Consider the following 19,478-nt stretch of genomic DNA (forward strand, 5'->3'; position numbering starts at 1 on the left):
TAGGTTACGCAGGTATATAGATTACGCAGGAGATTACACAGGTATATAGATTACGCAGGTATATAGATTTCGCAGATATATAGATTACGCAAGAGATTACGCAGGTATATAGATTACACATATTACATTCGTTTGTTTTTAGTGCCTGTTGATATCTAGTTGGTGTGTTTTTGTCCCCTTTGACTAGTGTGCGCGTGTGTGTGCATGCATGCCGTTTACGGCTCAGATTTACGGTGGTGACCCTGGCCTGTCACCACGCGGTGATGGAGAGCAGTGGTGTGATGCGTGTGGTGTGGTGGTGGCGGCAGTGATGCGTGTGGTGTGGTGGTGGAGATGCGTGTGGTGTGGTGGTGGCGGCGGTTAGGGATGTAACGATTACCGGTATAATGGTAAACCGCGATAAAAATGTTGACGATAACAATGATCGTTTTCATTTAAAATATCATGATTATCACTGTTGATTACCGCGGTGTGGAAACCGTGTGTTTAATCCTTCCCAGCTTCATCCAAGCCTGCTTTTGACATACAGTAGGCCTGGTACAATGAAACAAAACTGGTACCCTACTGATTCTGTTATCTACTTGATGGATTTAATTGTGGCACAAAGCCAATTATACATAACCAAGGAAAAAGTAAACGGGACAACACACAATGTCACTGTAACGTTATGCTATAAATTAAGAATGCTCAGCTCAGCCAGGTTTGTTGGCCTATGAATGTGAATAAAAATATGCCCTTCTCCAGTAGCAATAGGCCACCTTAAAATGCACCAGAATAAAAGAATCACATCTACTCAGGAACAATTTTTTACCCACCCACAGCACCCTCTCTATGAGCACCCCTAGATGAAAATGAGTTCCAGCGTCCCTGGTTAAATGTTGCACTTTTGATAAGGTTTTGCTTATATTTTGTAATAGTAAATGCTGTCACACTATTTGAAACTATTTCAGCCTATTAGTCCTTTCTGAACATAATTGAACACACTTTTAAAAATATCGCGATAATACCGAAAACCGTGCTAATTTTGGTCACTATAACCGTGAGGTTAAATTTTCATATCTTTACATCCCTAGCGGCGGTGATGCGTGTGGTGTGGTGGTGGTGATGCGTGTGGTGTGGTGGTGGCGGCGGTGATGCGTGTGGTGTGGTGATGCGTGTGGTGTGGTGGTGGTGATGCGTGTGGTGTGGTGGTGGTGATGCGTGTGGTGTGGTGGTGGTGATGCGTGTGGTGTGGTGGTGGTGATGCGTGTGGTGTGGTGGTGGTGGCAGCAGCGTTACTGGTGGCAGTGGTGTGATGCGTGTGGTGTGGTGTGGTGATGCGTGTGGTGTGGTGTGGTGATGCGTGTGGTGTGGTGGTGGTGATGCGTGTGGTGTGGTGGTGGTGGCAGCAGCGTTACTGGTGGCAGTGGTGTGATGCGTGTGGTGTGGTGGTGGCGGCGGTGATGCGTGTGGTGTGGTGGTGGCAGCAGCGTTACTGGTGGAAGTGTCCCGTAGTTGGAAGCAGGGCTGTGTAGCGGGTCAACTAACCAGCCACTGTTTGTCCCATTTCCTGTACAATCAGAACTGTACTTTCATTTGCATTCAGACTCAAACTAGCGGACTCTGGACTCTAGACTACCACTGCCTCTCTGTGCCCATGGTGTGAATCTAATAAAAAGTTTGGGGCATGGGTGACTCTGAAAGTAAATATGAAAGAGGTGCTCATGCGTAGTGAAGTGCTTCCAAAGCATATGGGGATCGTTATCCCCCAAATTGACCCTAGAAGGAAACGAGAGCAGCCGTGGCGTACTGGTTAGAGAGTCAGACTTGTGAACACGGGGTGGCCGCTTCGATCCCTGACTGGTAGAGTCGTTGAACAGACCCTCATGCCCATATCCATGGCCAAGGTGCCCTTGAGTATCTCCCCCAACAACTACATTGCTCTGTGTGATGACTGATGAGTGTCCCTTGAGTATCTCCCCCAACAACTACATTGCTCTGTGTGATGACTGATGAGTGCATCCTTCTATCTCTCGAGATATCTTTCTGTCTGAAAGAACAGCATAAGTCTTTTTATGGGATTCGGGGGCATAGAGTTTGTGCTGTATATGTGACACTTGAGTCATCACAAATGATTGGTTATATCATGATTCATGAGTTGATTGATTACCGTAATTGAGTTGATTGATTACCGTAACTGCTTGCCAATCTTTATTGATCCAGGGCTTTGTCTTATGCCATACAAGTATTGCAAGCTTAGGCCTATGTTGGCAATTGGTCAATCACACAGACACACACACACATACACACACACACACACACATACACACACACATATACACACACACACGCACACACTCTCCTGTACTGTGTGTGTGTATATTCGCTGTGCTCTGTGTGTGCTGGCGGTGTTGTCCATCTGGAAGGGAGCCCATTGACTGCTTGGCTCTGAGATCTTATTCAGCTGACTGCATGGCTCTCAGCGCAGTGCGTACAGTAGACGGGGCGTACGCAGTAGCGTACAGTAGACGGGGCGTACGCAGTAGCGTACAGTAGACGGGGCGTACGCAGTAGCGTACAGTAGACGGGGCGTACGCAGTAGCCCTCTTATCTGTTAACGGCCCACGTGACCTCATCTCACACTACTACCGGCTCTGTGTCTCACTCGCCTCATTGAGTGTGTGCTGCTCTGCTCTGCTCGGCTCTGCTCTGCTCTTGTGAAACCTCAACGGCCCTTCTGGGGTGGAAATGTGTGGCCGGCTGACGTGTTCCACTTCTGAATTCCATCTGGACTACTCAGAACCATTCCGTTGTTTTTATTTCTGTGGAACGGAACTCAGCTGAGAGAATGACCAGGGCAGTGGTTCTGCTGTAACCGTGCCAACGACCTGGGCCTGGCAAGCTCACCCTTTAGAGTTGAGTGAGTTTGGCCACAGGGCTTTATTCCGTGTGTGTGTGTGGGTGTGTGTGTGTCATATCTGACCACTCTGCCCTCTTTTGATGACTAATGGGTGTAGAGGTGGGGGGGCGGTCCCAGAACTACGGCAACTGGTTTGGCCCAAATCTTGGTGCGAGTGTGTGTGCCTGGCTAGTGTGGATGTGCAGGGCAGCTGCCCAGCCCTGTGGAGATAATGAGATTTCCTCCGAAGTCAGCTGCTCTACACCAGAACCGTGGGAGTGAATGAAACTGCTGCCGTCATTGAATGAATCACACACCCACACCCACACACACCCACACACACACACACACACACACACACACACACACACACACACACACACACACACGACTAGAACCTGAACCAGAAACGCAATTTGATTGGTCATTATAGCACAAGACCTGAACCAGAAATGCCATTTTTGTTTAGGTTATTATATTCCCTCTATCTTCTGGTTGAATTCTAATAAAGACAATGAGAACTAAACATCATCATACTGTATAGTCATCACAACATTGCTAAAACAGCTTATTTAAACCAACACCAAAGAGTTTTTTGTACCTTAAAATAATGTTTCCAAAATCGTTTCAGTGGTTCATCAACTCGTTACAGGGTGAACAGCACTTCTGCATTCGCTTCGCGGCCCTCTGTCGGCTAAAACCACACTATGTAAGTTTGCTAGATCGGTAGGGGATCTGTAGTTCGATGGAATGAATCATAAGAAACTACAAATTTGTCATGCAATACATCATACTTTCATAAAATCATGCAACATACTCTACCTTGTCTGTGGACATCTTTATTTGCAAAGCTGGTGCTGGATAAACAAATGGCGTGCGTGCGACAGAAGAAAAGTGCTTTGGTGTTGCTTTGATGGGTAATGCCTAACACATTTTCACAGTCCTGTATACATTTGGAAAGTCAGCTTCAGTTCAATATTCCAAATGTTTGAAATTAGGCCACTTCTGATTGGTGGGCATGCCTAGTGCATGAGAAGAACAGCACTTCTGATTGGTGGGCATGTCTAGTGCATGAGAAGAACAGCACCTCTGATTGGTGGGCATGAGAAGAACAGCACTTCTGATTGGTGGGCATGCCTAGTGCATGAGAAGAACAGCACTTCTGATTGGTGGGCATGCCTAGTGCATGAGAAGAACAGCCCTGAAAATCATCTGAACCAACGGCACAGAGTAGCGAGCTTCACAATTAATTGCAGCCGGTGCCATTAGCTAATTGCATTAGTTCAAATTGCGATTTCAATTGAAAATCGATTAATTGTGCCCACACACACACACACACTTTGGGCACCCTCATGTAGTCAGTTCCATTATGGGGAGTAAGTGTGTTTTGGACAGCAGAATAGCTTTATAGCATTAATCAGCTGCCAAAACCCTGAGCAGAGACTCAAGATTGATCTGGACTGGCCTGATGAATTGGTGCGTGCGTGTGTGCGTGCGTGCGTGCGTGTGTGCGTGTGTGCGTGCGTGCGTGCGTGCGTGCGTGTGTGTGTGTGTGAGTGTGCGTGCGTGCGTGCGGAGACTCCTGCTACAATGCCCTCTCTTCACTCTGAAAGGCGCTTCTTAAGCAAGGCTTCAAGGTCTCACTCCATCTGTCTTATGATGAGATGCACAACAGAAAACACACACACACACACACACACACAGAAGAACCCCTGAGTTGGCCTTCATGGGTAGTGGGGGTGGGGGGTGGTGGTTAGACCGTTAGCGGCTCTGTCAGTGTGAGCTGGTCAGCTGGTTTTCAGCATGTCAGGCTAACAGCCACTGTCCCCTTGCCCTGGCGTCTCTTGCCCCGCCGTCTCTTGTGTCTCTTGCCCCGGCGTCTCTTGCCCCGGCGTCTCTTGTGTCTCTTGCCCCGGCGTCTCTTGTGTCTCTTGCCCCAACGTCTGTTGCCCCGGCGTCTCTTGCCCCGCCGTCTCCTCTGTCTCTTGCCCCGGCGTCTCTTGACCCGGTGTCTCTTGCACCGGTGTCTCGGCGTCAGTGTGCTGCTGCAGCTCTCTGGGCTTTTAGCTCTGATGCAAAAGAGGAACCAACCCTGGAGTGGGGTGAAATGGGAAGAGCATGCAAAGACTCCACTCCTTTGGTGGAAACAAAGTGTTTGGGCTTACCTACATGACCGACAGAAAAGTTATTAACGTCATTGGTTTAGTCTCAAAGAGATCATTGTTGAATGACCGTCTTTGAATTGTGTTGCTAGGGACACCATTCTGCAAAGATCACATGTCATATAGCTCTTACATTGTGTTGCTAGGGACACCATACTGCAAAGATCACATGATGCCACATAGCTCTTGATAAGCAGAATAGAATAGAGAAGCCAAATGAGTCTTATTACTATCAGTTGATCTGTATGCACACACATGTGTGTGTGTGTGTGGGTGTGTCTGTGTGTTAGTACTATCAGTTGATCTGTATGCACACACATCAATATGTGTGTGTTAGGGCTGGGATAAACGATTATTTTTTAAACGATTAATCTAGCGATTATTTTTTCGATGCATCGAATAATCTAACGATTCATTTTTTCAGTCAGATTCGATTTCGATTCGATTATCGATTATCTCCCCATTAATTCACAAATAGCAACTTATACATGTTTATTTACACATCTGAATAAAAAAACCTGAATTCTTTAACATTGCAATATATGTTTATTGCTCTTAAGATTACAAAATAAAAGACTATACAAGTGCAAAGTAATGCATTCTTAGTCAGAGGTACTGTAGCATTCAGTAGTGTATGTCTAATTGAGTGCCTGTCATTTTAAGACGTTCGTGTGGGAATCCTTGCAATTAACATTAACACAGTTAAAAGGCTGCTGATGTGTGGATGCAATTCATAACTAAGGATGCACGATATATCGTCGGCCGATATATTATTAGCCGATAAGTGAAAAAATGAAAATATTATTATCGGTCCGATAACAGAATTCTGGCCGATAATTTCGTCTGGCTACACTGAGCTACTTGGGCTTGGTTGCCTATACTTTTTCCTCAATATAATGTCAGCGGTGTGAATGTATTTCACCACTCTAACAAAATCTTTGGATATGCGTTCATTTGGGAATCTGTGCATCTCAAAATCCTCTCGTGAATGATCCGCCATTTAACCTTACCAGAGCGGAGCTCAGCCCTATCTAGAGCCGTCTTGTGCTGGTGTGTTTGTACTTTACCGCGCTGGTCGGGGAAACAAATAAACAAACTCGTTAGTGGGACGAGTACAGTAGGCCTAGTTCTAAGTTGTGTTTTAGTATTATATTTGCATTACTTTAGCTTGGGTTTTGTATTATTACCTAGAAATATGCTAACCATTCATGCTTCAGTTCCAGACATGTCATCATAATATGTTATTAAAACCTTCGAGTCTAACGTCTTTCATTTCTGCTGCAGCAGGTTGTGCGCAACAGAGTAGACGGACATAAGATACAGTCTGAGGAGTTGCAGCTTTATTCAGTTACCCGCAGTGGAAACTAAACCAAAACCACTAAAGTTTCCCTCACAAACTCTGATTTGGTCGCTATACTGTAGCTTATTCCAAGCTGAGCGTTTAGTCCTAAATGAAAACGATTCAAACTCTCTAGCCACTCACTCGCAATTCACTGACGTCAGTTTCACTTAAAGGAGCCACACATACTGTAGGGCTAGGCTACTGTTATGTTGTTGACTGCCGTACTATTGAGGACTATTATGAGTTCTGTCCATCATTTGGTGGTAGGTAAAATTACTGCAATAAAATGATGCTTATTAAATGCTTTCCCCAAATCACTTTTCACATTTTTTTTTCAAGAGTAATATTATCGGTTATCGTATCGGTATCAGCCACAACAAACCAATAAATATCGGTTATCGTTATCGGCCCTAAAATTCCATATCGGTGCATCTCTATTCATAACGTAGTTAGTTCAAATAACGGTTCGTACTTCTCCTTTGGACAAGCATTTTGATTCTTGGAAAACACTTTTCCATTTACATCGGGATTTTGCAAACATTCAGAGTCAATAAAATGAGCCCTGCATGAGTAACAAATAAGCAGCTGCAAGTAAGCATGCTAAACTTGACACCCAAACAGTATTCTAACGTTAGCTTTGAGATACTGCTTGATTGCATACTGTAACTTAACTTAGTTTAGTCTCAATGTACTGTGTTGTGATAAGACCTTAGCAGAGTTTACTTTAACTTTAATTTAGCAGTTTTAATGCTGCCAATTTGCGCAGCATGGTCACGATGCTAAGCGGATTTAATAGCAATTTAGCCCACTGTGTTCTATGCAGTGCTTCTATGTGGCAACAACAATCCTTCAACAATCGTGAATATTTTGTTAAATGCACATGCAGAGGAGGAGCAGCGGGCTCGTTACGAGAGCGGGCAGGGCGAGGAAAGGCTGTGTGAGTAAAAAGTGCAGCTCAATGAAATTATTTTATCTTATCTTTAATTTAAATAGTAGGCCTACAACATAGAACATCAATGTGTGGTGGCCGGTTTTGATTTTGTGGTGCCCAGCCACAGATTAGTCAACATATGGAAAACACTGAAGGTGTAAAGTTAAAAATATTTAGCAGCACACGTTATGCTTGACGAATCGACGCTCATATTTTTATATCATATTTTGCGTCAACGTATTTTTTGCGTCAACGTCATCGATTACGTCGACGCGTTGTCCCAGCCCTAGTGTGTGTGTGTGTGTGTGTGTGTTATTACTATCAGTTGATCTGTATGCACACACATCAATATGTGTGTGTGTGTTTGTGTGTTAGTACTATCAGTTGATCTGTATGCACACACATCAATATGTGTGTGTGTGTGTGTGTTAGTACTATCAGTTGATCTGTATGCACACACATCAATATAAATATATAAAAGAGGAGGGGCCAGTGAGTGGGGACTGCACTAGGGCTGATTGGACCAAACAACACAAGTTTCCAAAACTACAATAAGGAATCGATTTTAACCAAATATGTATACTATTAATTAATTAAACAAATAAAAAAAATAGATGTAACAAAATTCACAAACAAGAATATAAAAGATTTCCGAAGTGCAGTAAGCATTGCGAAAGCTAAAAAGAAAATTCCCACCAATTTTACGCACCGGAAACAGCTGTTTCAATCAGCTGCTGTGCTGCTCGTGTTTTTCCAAAAATGGAGGACAACGCGATCAACCTGTGTGACATGAGAGAGACTAGTGATAGGCCCTAATAACTTGAGGAGTTCGATGTGGAAGTACTTCGGATTTTTGGTATATCAAACTATGGAGAAGAACAAAGCGATAGGCTATGCAAACTGTGCAATTGAGTTCTACGTAGGCGAAATTTGTTTGACATTTCTAATCGTAAACACCGCTACGTTGAAGCCTGCAGTAATGTTTGTCACTGATGTAATGGCAGTATACTCGGCTTATTGTTTTTCGAGAATGTTGCACTCCTGTTTGTCATTGTGCGCGAAACTTCACGCCAATAAATCATCAGAAATATTGCTGGCTTGCGTCTACAAGCGCCCTCTTTACGTTCGTCCTAATGCCTGTTATTTTTTTGTGGATTGGCCTATATTTGGCGTTGAAAATGGAAACGTCTTTAGACATGAAAAATCGATTTTACAATCGAGTTAATGAACACTTATGTTTCAAAAATCGAACAGGATCTTTTCACAAAAGTGACAGCCCTAGACTGCACAGTTGGATCTTGAACTGGAGCCTTGTGTCGTTGCTGTGACGAGGCGTGTTTGTGTGTGTGTGTGCGCGTGCGCGTGTGCGTGCGTGCGTGTGTGATGTCCGTCCTGACTCACTCCACAGAGTTGAGTTTGAGTTTCCGTTGCTGTTGCCCTGTACTGATTGGACTGTGTGTTTTCCGTAGTGGTCTCTAAGCAACCTCCCTGACTTGTAGGGGGAAGTGTGTGTGTGTGTGCGTGCGTGTGTGTGCGTGTGTGCGCCGTTTAGGGCATTTCTACACACTACTCTGATGAATGGAATCCCATCCACACCACTGATGCCCCTCAGTAGCTTCCAGGCACTCCATCAGAAATACACACACACACTCACACACACACTCTCCAACAGAAACACACACACACACACACACACACACACACACACACACACTCTCTCCGACAGACGGGTTGAGTCTGAGCCAATAACGTGGCTGTGAGCATATTGACACAAAACTGTGTGGAGTGTATGATGTGACTTCACGCTGTCCTGTGCCCCTGCTTCTGTCCATACTGGTGACTGTGTGTGTGTGTGTGTGTGTGCGTGCCTGTGTGTGTGTGTGTGTGCGTGCCTGTGTGCTTGTGTGTGTGTGTGCGTGTGTGTGTGTGTGTGTGCTTATGTGTGTGTGTGTGTGTGTGTGTGTGTGTGTGTCTGGGCCGTTTGTTCTGTGGCGGGGCCTGCGGCATGGGTGGTTTTCTGGAACAGCAGGCAGCCATAATGTGACGTGTGAGTGTGTGAGAGAGAGAGTTTAGGACATTGGTTTCCTTCTGACATTCTTTTGCTCACTTCCACAGCCTCTGAAACTGCTCTCAGTGTGTGTGTGTGTGTGTGTGTGTGTGTGTGTGTGTGTGTGTGTGTGTGTGTGTGTGTGTGTGTGTGTGTGTGTGTGTGTGTGTGTGTGTGTGTGTGTGTGTGTGTGTGTGTGTGTGTGTGTGTGTGTGTGTGTGTGTGTGTGTGTGTGTGTGTGTGTGTGTGTGTGTGTGTGTGTGTGTGTGTGTGTGTGTGTGTGTGTGTGTGTGTGTGTGTTTTTTTTCTATGTGTCTACAGTGTTTCCCACAGAATTTGATTGAATTTGTGGCGGTAGCATGACTTGGACAACAGAGGGAGGGGGGGGTAGTGTATAGGTCTAATTGAGTGCCTGTTACTTTAAGACATTCGTGAGGGAACCCTTGCAATTGTAACGAGAGAGAGAGAGAGAGAGAGAGAGAGAGATATATATATATATATCTATCTGCATGGGGCTACGTTCAATTGAAGTCCGAGTTGGTTCGTCCAGTCAGTAATCCCACATTCACGCCACTCCAGTCAGTAGTCCTGCATTCATGCCGCTCCAGTCAGTAGTCCTGCATTCACGCCACTCCAGTCAGTAGTCCTGCTCCAGTCAGTAGTGCTGCATTCACGCCACTCCAGTCAGTAGTCCTGCTCCAGTCAGTAGTCCTGCATTCACGCAACTCCAGTCAGTAATCCCACATTCACGCAACTCCAGTCAGTAGTCCTGCTCTAGTCAGTAGTCCTGCATTCATGCCGCTCCAGTCAGTAGTCCTGCATTCACGCCACTCCAGTCAGTAGTCCTGCTCCAGTCAGTAGTCCTGCATTCACGCCACTCCATTATTAGATTAACGTTATCGGACAGCGCTGTAAAATGTGTGCGGGAATTTCTCGCATTATGATGGCTAGAGTTGTGGGAAATAAATAAAGGATGCGCAATACCCGCAATCCCGCGCTGAAATGTATACCCTATCTTTCTGTGTGGGTGTGTGTATTTCTGTGTGTGTGTTTCTGTGTGTGTGTTTCTGTGTACGTGTTGTGTTCCACCTTTCTAGAACCTTGTTCTGTTGCGGGTTCCATGGTATTCTGCATGGGCCTGTGTTTGCTATTTTAGTTGTAGGTAGCAGTGGTGTTTTTTACCGTTGTGGTCATGGAGATCACAGAATTTACACACACACACACACACACACACACACACACACACACACACTCACACACACTCTATGTGGGATAGTGGTGGGCAGCTCTGGTGGATGTTATGAATGGCCTCAGTGTAGTCAGATGAGGTGATAAGAGGCAACCTTTGCGATGGTATTACTTCATCATGATGACCCAGCAGCAGTGTGTGTGTGTGTGTGTGGGGTACCATCAAAGCACGAACCCTACTGTATATTACACCCAACTCCGCAAGAAAATGCAACCGTTGCACACATACTAAACGGATGCTACAATTACAAAGGACTGTATGTGGCCAGACACGACTGTCTGGTTGATCTGGTTGCAAAAGATAAATTATGGACATGACAGCAAGATGTACAAGCACAGCACTGTAAAACGTAACTGGATCCATCATAACACATCTGACAGTGACTACTTACAAAACATTCCAAACACTCCTGACATTGCAATTGTAAATGAGGCTATGAAATCTGTGTTTATCTTTGAGGTGGGCTGACCTGTATACTGTATGGACACTTGCTACTATTCCAAACTATTGAAATATCAACCACTGGTTGATCTCATTCACCAACTTGGATACAACTGTAAACTAGTAACTGGTATTTGGAAGTTTAGGCCATGTCCATAAGAATGGAGTGTGTGTGTGTGTGTGTGTGTGTGTGTGTGTGTGTGTGTGTGTGTGTGTGTGTGTGTGTGTGTGTGTGTGTGTGTGTGTGTGTGTGTGTGTGTGTGTGTGTGTGTGTGTGTGTGTGTGTGTGTGTGTGTGTGTGTGTGTGTGTGTGTGTGTGTGTGTGTGTGTGTGTGTGTGTGTGTGTGTGTGTGTGTGTGTGTGTGAGAAAGTATAAGTATATATACTCTTTTGATCCCGTGAGGGAACACACAGTGAGGTGAAGCACACACTAATCCCGGCACAGTGAGCTGCCTGCTACAGCGGCGCTCGGGGAGCAGTGAGGGGTTAGGTGCCTTGCTCAAGGGCACTTCAGCCGTGCCTACTGTTCGGGGTTTGAACCGGCAACCCTCCGGTTACAGGTCCGAAGTGCTAACCAGAAGGCCACGGCTGCCCTAGTGTGTGCGTGTGCGTGCGCGCGCGTTTAGGCCATGTCCATAAGAATGTGGTCATAAGTGCAGTTAAGGGGGCTTCAGAAAAAGGAGGCAATACTTGCAAAACTTGCTCTGTTTCAGCCAGCATAGGGAGCATGCAAATATGGAGACGGAGGTGTTTTGTTGATCCTTAATGTGCTGAGTAACCTGTGAGCCATGTAGACCTTTCACCTTGTCAACGACTCTTCCCAGAGATCTTGCTTTCCTTGCAATGTAGCCTAGAAATCTAGAGGCACCCTAGCGGCAGCAAATGTAGTCTAGCAAGTCTCCGTTGGCTTGCGAGCTGGAAAAATGAAACTTCTATCCAGCCAATCACAGTCGGCGACGCGGTTCAGCGTGAATTTCCTGCTACTTGAAAACAAAGATGGATGCTGCTGCTGGCGAATAGCAGTCTTTGAATCGCGGCTCGAGTTTCGAGCTTTTTTTAAATTGGCAAAAGTTTGATCAACTAGCCAACTAGCTCCGCTGGTGGGAAAATGCATTGGACTCTTGAGTTGTAGCGCTATCCTATTGCGTGCAGAGGAAATTTGAAAGACAACCGTTTATCCCGCCCCTCGGATTGAGCACTGCCTCTGGTAAGTTCCCAGACCCTACATCTTGATGTGGCTCGTTAGGCTACTTCCAATGCCCCTTTAGATCCAAATAAAAGCATTCATGTGTGTGTGCGTGCTGAACAGGGGCTCTTATGAGTATATGTTTGGGGCTTTTTTGTGTTTGTTCAGATAGTACGATGAAGAGTAACCAGGAGGTGAGTGAGGGATGGAGTGGGATGGGCAAATGACCGTGTGTGTGTGGGAGAGGATGGGGTGGGATGGGCAAATGGGGTATGTGTGTGTGTGTGTGTGTGTGTGTGATGGGCAAATGACCGTGTGTGTTTGTGTTTGACAGTGTGTGTGTGAGTGTGGGGGAGAGGGATGGGGAATTGTCAGCGGTTGGATTCCAACGCGTGTTTCTGTCCAGCCACCCTCTCACTCCTGTTTGGGGTCCAGACCTCTCGAGAGGTCCATAGGTCCATATGCACATACCCCTATGGGAACGCAAGGTCCACATGCACAGACCCCTATGGGTCCACATGCACAGACCCCTATGGGTCCACATGCACAGACTCCTATGGGAACGCAAGGTCCACATGCACAGACTTCTATGGGTCCACATGCACAGACTCCTATGGGTCCACATGCACAGACTCCTATGGGTCCACATGCACAGACTCCTATGGGTCCACATGCACAGACTCCTATGGGAACGCAAGGTCCACATGCACAGACCCCTATGGGTCCACATGCACAGACCCCTATGGGAATACAAGGTCCACATGCACAGACCCCTATGGGAACGCAATAGGGCTGTAACGATTTACGATTCGAAACCGAAATTGCGACATTCATATCCACGATACTGTGTCGCGGTGTGAAAAGGCAGAATCGCGACACACCCTTTCTGGTGTTTCACGCAGTGCTTTGTAGCTTATGCGGCTGCAAAAGCAACCCACAACTCCCGCTTTACTTATCGGTAGCCTACGTTGTCCAAAAACAAATAAATAAATAAATAATAATTTCATACCTCTCCTTGCTTTCATTGTAGACTATGTGTGCAACTTTACCAAACAGTATAGAAGTAAACCCCCTCTCCTTGCCCCGCTCTCTCTCGCGCTCCCTCCCGCGCTCCCTCCCTCTCACTCTCCCTCTCACTCTCCCTCTCACTCTCCCTCCCTCTCCTGCTCAATGAACACGGGCGACTTAAATAAAACATTCACAATCGTGAAAGCAAGGACGCATAGACGACTAGCTAAATTACTATTAAATCCGCTTAGCATCATTAGCATGCTGCACATATTTGTTTAAAACTCTTGCATTGAAGTTGACTGATCATCTCAATACCAACGTTTCCCAAAAGGGCCTGTCCCAAGGAGAACAAGTATTACCTTGAAACTTAAACACACATGGGGAAACTGAACAGTCCAATCAGTAGACTATGATAGGCTAAGTTATATGTTACTTTGTTTACAATATTTCCAGGCTTCAACCAGACAGCTGAATTAAAGAGAGAGTTGTAATAAAAAATAGTAGGCCTAGGCTATAGGCTAATCTGCATAAAGTGTGCTGTCATAAATATCAGTCATTCAGAAAAATATTTTTATATCGGGATATAAAATAATAGATATATTATAATGTAATCCTCTGGTGGTCTAAGGGAGGCTATTAAAATGTTATTTAATAAAATGTCTACCCCCCCCCCCCCCCCAAAAAAAAAAAAAGAAAAATCGAGATTCGTATCGAACCGTGGGTCAAAAATCGTGATACAAACCGAATCGTGAGGTTGGTGTATCGTTACAGCCCTAGAACGCAAGGTCCATATGCACAGACCCCTATGGGAATGCAAGGTCCATATGCACAGACCCCTATGGGAATGCAAGGTCCACATGCACAGACTCCTATGGGTCCACATGCACAGACTCCTATGGGTCAACATGCACAGACTCCTATGGGTCCACATGCACAGACCCCTATGGGAACGCAAGGTTCACATGCACAGACTCCTATGGGTCCACATGCACAGACTCCTATGGGTCCACATGCACAGACCCCTATAGGAATACAAGGTCCACATGCACAGACCCCTATGGGAACACAAGGTCCACATGCACAGACCCCTATGGGTGCACATGCGCAGACCCCTATGACAATACAAGGTCCACATGCACAGACCCCTATGGGTGCACATGCAGTGTTTCCCACAGAATTGAATTCCATTTGTGGTGGTTGGTTTGCAGAATTAACTTGAACACAACAGTTTTTAACAAATTAGCACAGCGTGGATATGATGCTAACCAGATTTAAGCACAATTAAGTTCAGCCTGGAAAATCATTGTGTGGTGGTCAATGTTGATATTGTGGTGGGCCGCCACAAATAAGTCAATGTATGGGAAACACTGACATGCACAGACCCCTATGGGTGCACATGCACAGACCCCATGAGACTACTCTTGCGTGGGTGCGTGTGGCTTGGTAGTCTTTAAGACTGAGGTGGTCCAGCTGGCCAAAAATACCCTAGCGAACACGAGACACCTCCTTTGGCACGTGCTCCTCCAGCCATGACTCACTCCACTCATTCATTTCCTGCTGCGCCCCATCGCTCTCCTTGCTCTCTTTCTCTCATTCTCTCTCTCTTCTCTCTCTTTCTCTCTCTTCTCTTTTTCTTTTCTCTCTCATTCTCTCTCTCTTCTCTTTTTCTTTTCTCTCTCATTCTCTCTCTCCTCTCTTCTCTCTGTTCTCTCTCATTCTCTCTTCTCTCTCTCTCATTCTCTTTTCTCTCTCTCTCTTCTCTCATTCTCCTCTCTCATTCTCTCTCATTCTCTCTTCTCTCTCTTTCTCTCATTCTCTCTCTCTTCTCTCTCTTCTCTCTCTCTTCTCTCTCTTCTCTCTCTCTCTCTTCTCTCTTCTCTCTCTTCTCTCTCTCTTCTCTCTCTCTCTTCTCTATATCTCTCTCCTCTCTCTCTCTCTTCTCTCATTCTCTCTTCTCGCTCTCTTACTCTCACACTCTCTCTTTCGTGCTCACTCTTTCTCTGACCAAAGTCCTTCTGATGTTGGCCTATCCCAGCAGACCTATTGTTCTGTCTCCTTGGTGATCTCCAAACGTTTCCTGCTGTCCTGTTTGCCTTATAGATCTTCCAACATTCCCTGCACCCCTGTTGCCTTGACTGCAGAGATTTCCCATCAGTTCCCACGCTGGTCCCTCATATGCGTCCCAGAACCCCCTGCTCTGTTCCCTGAGATATATCCCAGAACCCCCTGTTCTGGTCCCAACGTAACATATTAAGCTGAAGTTACGATGCAGATGAAGTTTAGCCTAGGCTACCTGTTATGGCCAGCTCTGCGTCAGACTTGATATTCTTAGTTTGACGAAGACGTCACCATCTCAGGAAGTTCCTCCTATGTCCACTTAATTTGTTTCTTGTTTAAATTTTGGAAATTTGCCTGCCTCTCGTTGGCGTTCATGACTACAATTGACAGCAAGTTTGCTAATTTGGCAACACAAATAGAAGGACACGCCAGCCCATTATTAATACGCTATTCTATCGTTCAAAATATAAACGAAAATTCCAAGAGATTCCGCCCCGTAACTCATTTTTTTTCATGGGTTTTACGGGTTAGAGTAATGTTGTCAAATAAGCCATTAGTTCAATTCATCGTGTTTCCTTACTCTCTGACAACATATGGTGATCATTTTTGGAATGGTTACAGTTTATTTTCCATTATTTCCTACATACTGGTCCTTTAAACGGTTTGAGGAAGTAGTTCTCCCTGAACATGCTGAGAGTTGGATGGAGGGTTACCATAGAAATGGAATGTTTACACAGAATGGTTCCAAATGATCTGTTTAGAGACATCATGTTGGCTGAGGATGTTCTCTTCTATTCAGGCCATCCGATGGTCCCTGTGACCACTTTACTTCAGCAGATCCCTGTGTTGTAACTCTGGTGATCTGTTGGACCACAGAGCCAGCTCTGGGCCTTATCTCTCTGCCATCTGGGCTGTGCTATTGAGTGGCCTGTAGGCTCAGGAGACTGTTGGAACATTTGCATGCGTCCTTATCAGACACAATAGACTTTTTGCTCCAACTGCTATCATCAGCAGCGGCTGCTGTAGACAGGAGAAAGGTGACTTTGCTCTCTGACCTGAGTTTGTGGAAAAGTGGATTCTGATGGATGTTTTTTATGCACCAGCACTGCTCCACTGTGCCATCCCCTGCCTGGCATGGCACTGGGCAGCAGTGGTAGGAAGTAAAGGAGTCGTTGCTGGTTCAAGCCCAGCTCTGGTCCTGCCTGATCCTGTCAGAGTGTCCTTGAGCAAGACGCCGAACCCCAGTGCTCCCTGTGTGCAGCTTGGCACCTGTATGGCGGCCTGTGTGTAAATGGGTGAAATGTGAGGCATGAAATTGTAAAGCACTTTAAGATCTTTGAGCCTGTGTGTGTGTGTGTGCGTGTGTGTGTAGTGGTGAATACAGCTCTGCTCATCATATCCTGTGCGTGTGTGTGTGTTTGTGCAGGTAGTCGGGCGTACGTGCTGTTGTCCCTGAGCCAGCAGGATGGCATCGAGCAGCACATGGACTTTGACAATCGCTTCACGCTGCTGGAGCTGTTTGCTGAGACCACGTCCTCAGAGGAGCACGGCATCTCCTTCGAAGGCATCCACCTGCCACAGGTACATACCCAGCACCCCTAATACCCAACACCCCTAATACCCAACACCCTAATACCCAGCACCCCTAATACCCAGCACCCCTTATACCCAACACCCCTAATACCCAACACCCCTTATACCCAACACACCTCACGCCCAACACACCTCACCATGTCCTCAGAAGAGCATGGCATCTCCTTCGAAGGCATCCACCTGCCCAGGTACATACCCAGCACCCCTAATACCCAGCACCCCTTATACCCAGCACACCTTATACCCAGCACCCCTATTACCCAACACCTCTTATACCCAACACCCCTTATACCCAACACCCCTAATACCCAGCACCCCTTATACCCAGCACCCCTAATACCCAACACCTCTTATACCCAGCACCCCTTATACCCAGCACCCCTTATACCCAAAACACCTTATACCCAGCACCCCTATTACCCAACACCCCTATTACCCAACACCCCTATTACCCAACACCCCTATTACCCAACACCCCTATTACCCAACACCCCTATTACCAAACACCCCTAATACCCAACACCAATTATACCCAGCACCCCTTATACCCAGCACCCCTTATACCCAACACCTCTTATACCCAGCACCTCTTATACCAACACCTCTTATACCCAACACCCCTAATACCCAGCACCCCTTATACCCAACACCTCTTATACCCAGCACCCCTTATACCCAAAACACCTTATACCCAGCACCCCTAATACCCAGCACCCCTTATAACCAGCACCCCTTATACCCAGCACCCCTTATACCCAACACCTCTTATACCCAGCACCCCTTATACCCAGCACCCCTAATACCCAGCACCCCTAATACCCAGCACCCCTAATACCCAGCACCCCTTATACCCAGCACCCCTAATACCCAGCACCCCTTATACCCAACACCTCTTATACCCAGCACCCCTTATACCCAAAACACCTTATACCCAGCACCCCTAATACCCAGCACCCCTTATACCCAGCACCCCTTATACCCAGCACCTCTTATACCCAGCACCCCTTATACCCAACACCTCTTATACCCAGCACCCCTTATACCCAGCACCCCTTATACCCAGCACCCCTTATACCCAGCACCCCTTATACCTAGCACCCCTAATACCCAGCACCCCTAATACCCAGCACCCCTTATACCCAACACACCTTACGCCCAACACACCTCACCATGTCCTCAGAGGAGCACGGCATCTCCTTCGAAGGCATCCACCTGCCACAGGTACATACCCAGCACCCCTTATACCCAGCACCACTTATACCCAACACCCCTAATACCCAACACCCCTTATACCCAGCACCCCTTATACCCAACACCCCTTATACCCAGCACCCCTTATACCCAACACCCCTTATACCCAACACCCCTTATACCCAACACCCCTTATACCCAGCACCCCTTATACCCAACACCTCTTATACCCAGCACCCCTTATACCCAGCACCCCTAATACCCAGCACCCCTAATACCCAGCACCCCTAATACCCAGCACCCCTATTACCCAGCACCCCTATTACCCAGCACCCCTATTACCCAGCACCCCTTATACCCAACACCCCTTATACCCAGCACCCCTTATACCCAGCACCCCTATTACCCAACACCCCAACACACCTTACACTCAACACACCAACACACCTTATACCCAGCACCCCTTATACCCAACACACCAACACACCTCACGCCCAACACACCCCACCATGTCCTCAGAGGAGCACGGCATCTCCTTCGAAGGCATCCACCTGCCACAGGTATATATATACCCAACACACCTTATACCCAACACGTGTGTGTGTGTGTGTGTGTGTGTGTGTGTGTCAGTGTCAGGGAATATGCTCGTGTGTGCGTGTGTATTCTGTTCTTGTGTAATTATTCTCTTGTGTTTGTGTGTGTGTGTGTGGGACAGATTCCGGGGAAGCTGCTCTTCTCCTTGGTCAAGCGCTACCTGTGTGTGACGTCGCTGATGGACAAGCTGAACACGGCTGGCTTGGAGTCCAGCATTGAGCCTTCGTCCTCCTCACCCTCCTCCTCCTCCTCGGCGGCCTCGGAGCAGATGCGTCTCCAGCGGGAGTTTGAGTTCACCATGGCGATGGCCAACCTCATCTCCGAGCTGGTGCGCGTCATGGGCTGGGACCGCAACCGCCAGCCGCCGTCGCTCCTCGGCGCGTCCACTCTCCTAGGGGGAGGGGCCAGCGAGGACGGCGGCGAGGATTCCGAGGCGTGTCCACGCCGCGCGCTCCGCTCCATCTTCCAGCCGCGCTTCAGCGCCTCGGTGTCCGTCAACGCGGCCGCCGCTGCCGTGGCCCTGGCTACCGTCTCCGGGGCGACCGCGGCTGTTGCCGCGGCAACCGCGTCCGTGGCGCCGGCGAAGAAGAAGGTGGCGGCGAACGGCTTCAAGACGCGCACGGACTTCAGCACGCGCTCGGCCTACGTGGAGTACATCCAGGACAACCTGAAGAGCGGCATGATGGTCCGGATGCTGGAGGACTACGAGGAGGTGTCGTCAGGGGACGAGGGAGAGTTCCGCTACAGCAACGACGGCTCACCGCCCGTACAGGTACACACACACTCGCACACACA

The 19,478-nt window shown here is 47.2% G+C and overlaps 1 protein-coding gene across 1 annotated transcript in view; it reads left to right on the plus strand.

The window, feature by feature from the left end:
- cul9 (cullin 9) overlaps window positions 1–19,478 on the plus strand; it is an 82,682-nt gene that overhangs the window by 2,637 nt on the left and 60,567 nt on the right. Inside the window, 2 exon segments of the mRNA XM_076286342.1 lie at window positions 16,732–16,886; window positions 18,805–19,455. Coding sequence (XP_076142457.1) covers window positions 16,732–16,886; window positions 18,805–19,455 — 806 coding nt within the window.

The sequence above is a fragment of the Alosa pseudoharengus genome, unplaced genomic scaffold (assembly GCF_046254945.1).
Source record: "Alosa pseudoharengus isolate Yale_2024_CS ecotype anadromous, Long Island Sound unplaced genomic scaffold, YU_APseudo_1.1 YU_APseudo_1.1_scf_15, whole genome shotgun sequence".
NCBI lineage: Eukaryota > Metazoa > Chordata > Actinopteri > Clupeiformes > Clupeidae > Alosa > Alosa pseudoharengus.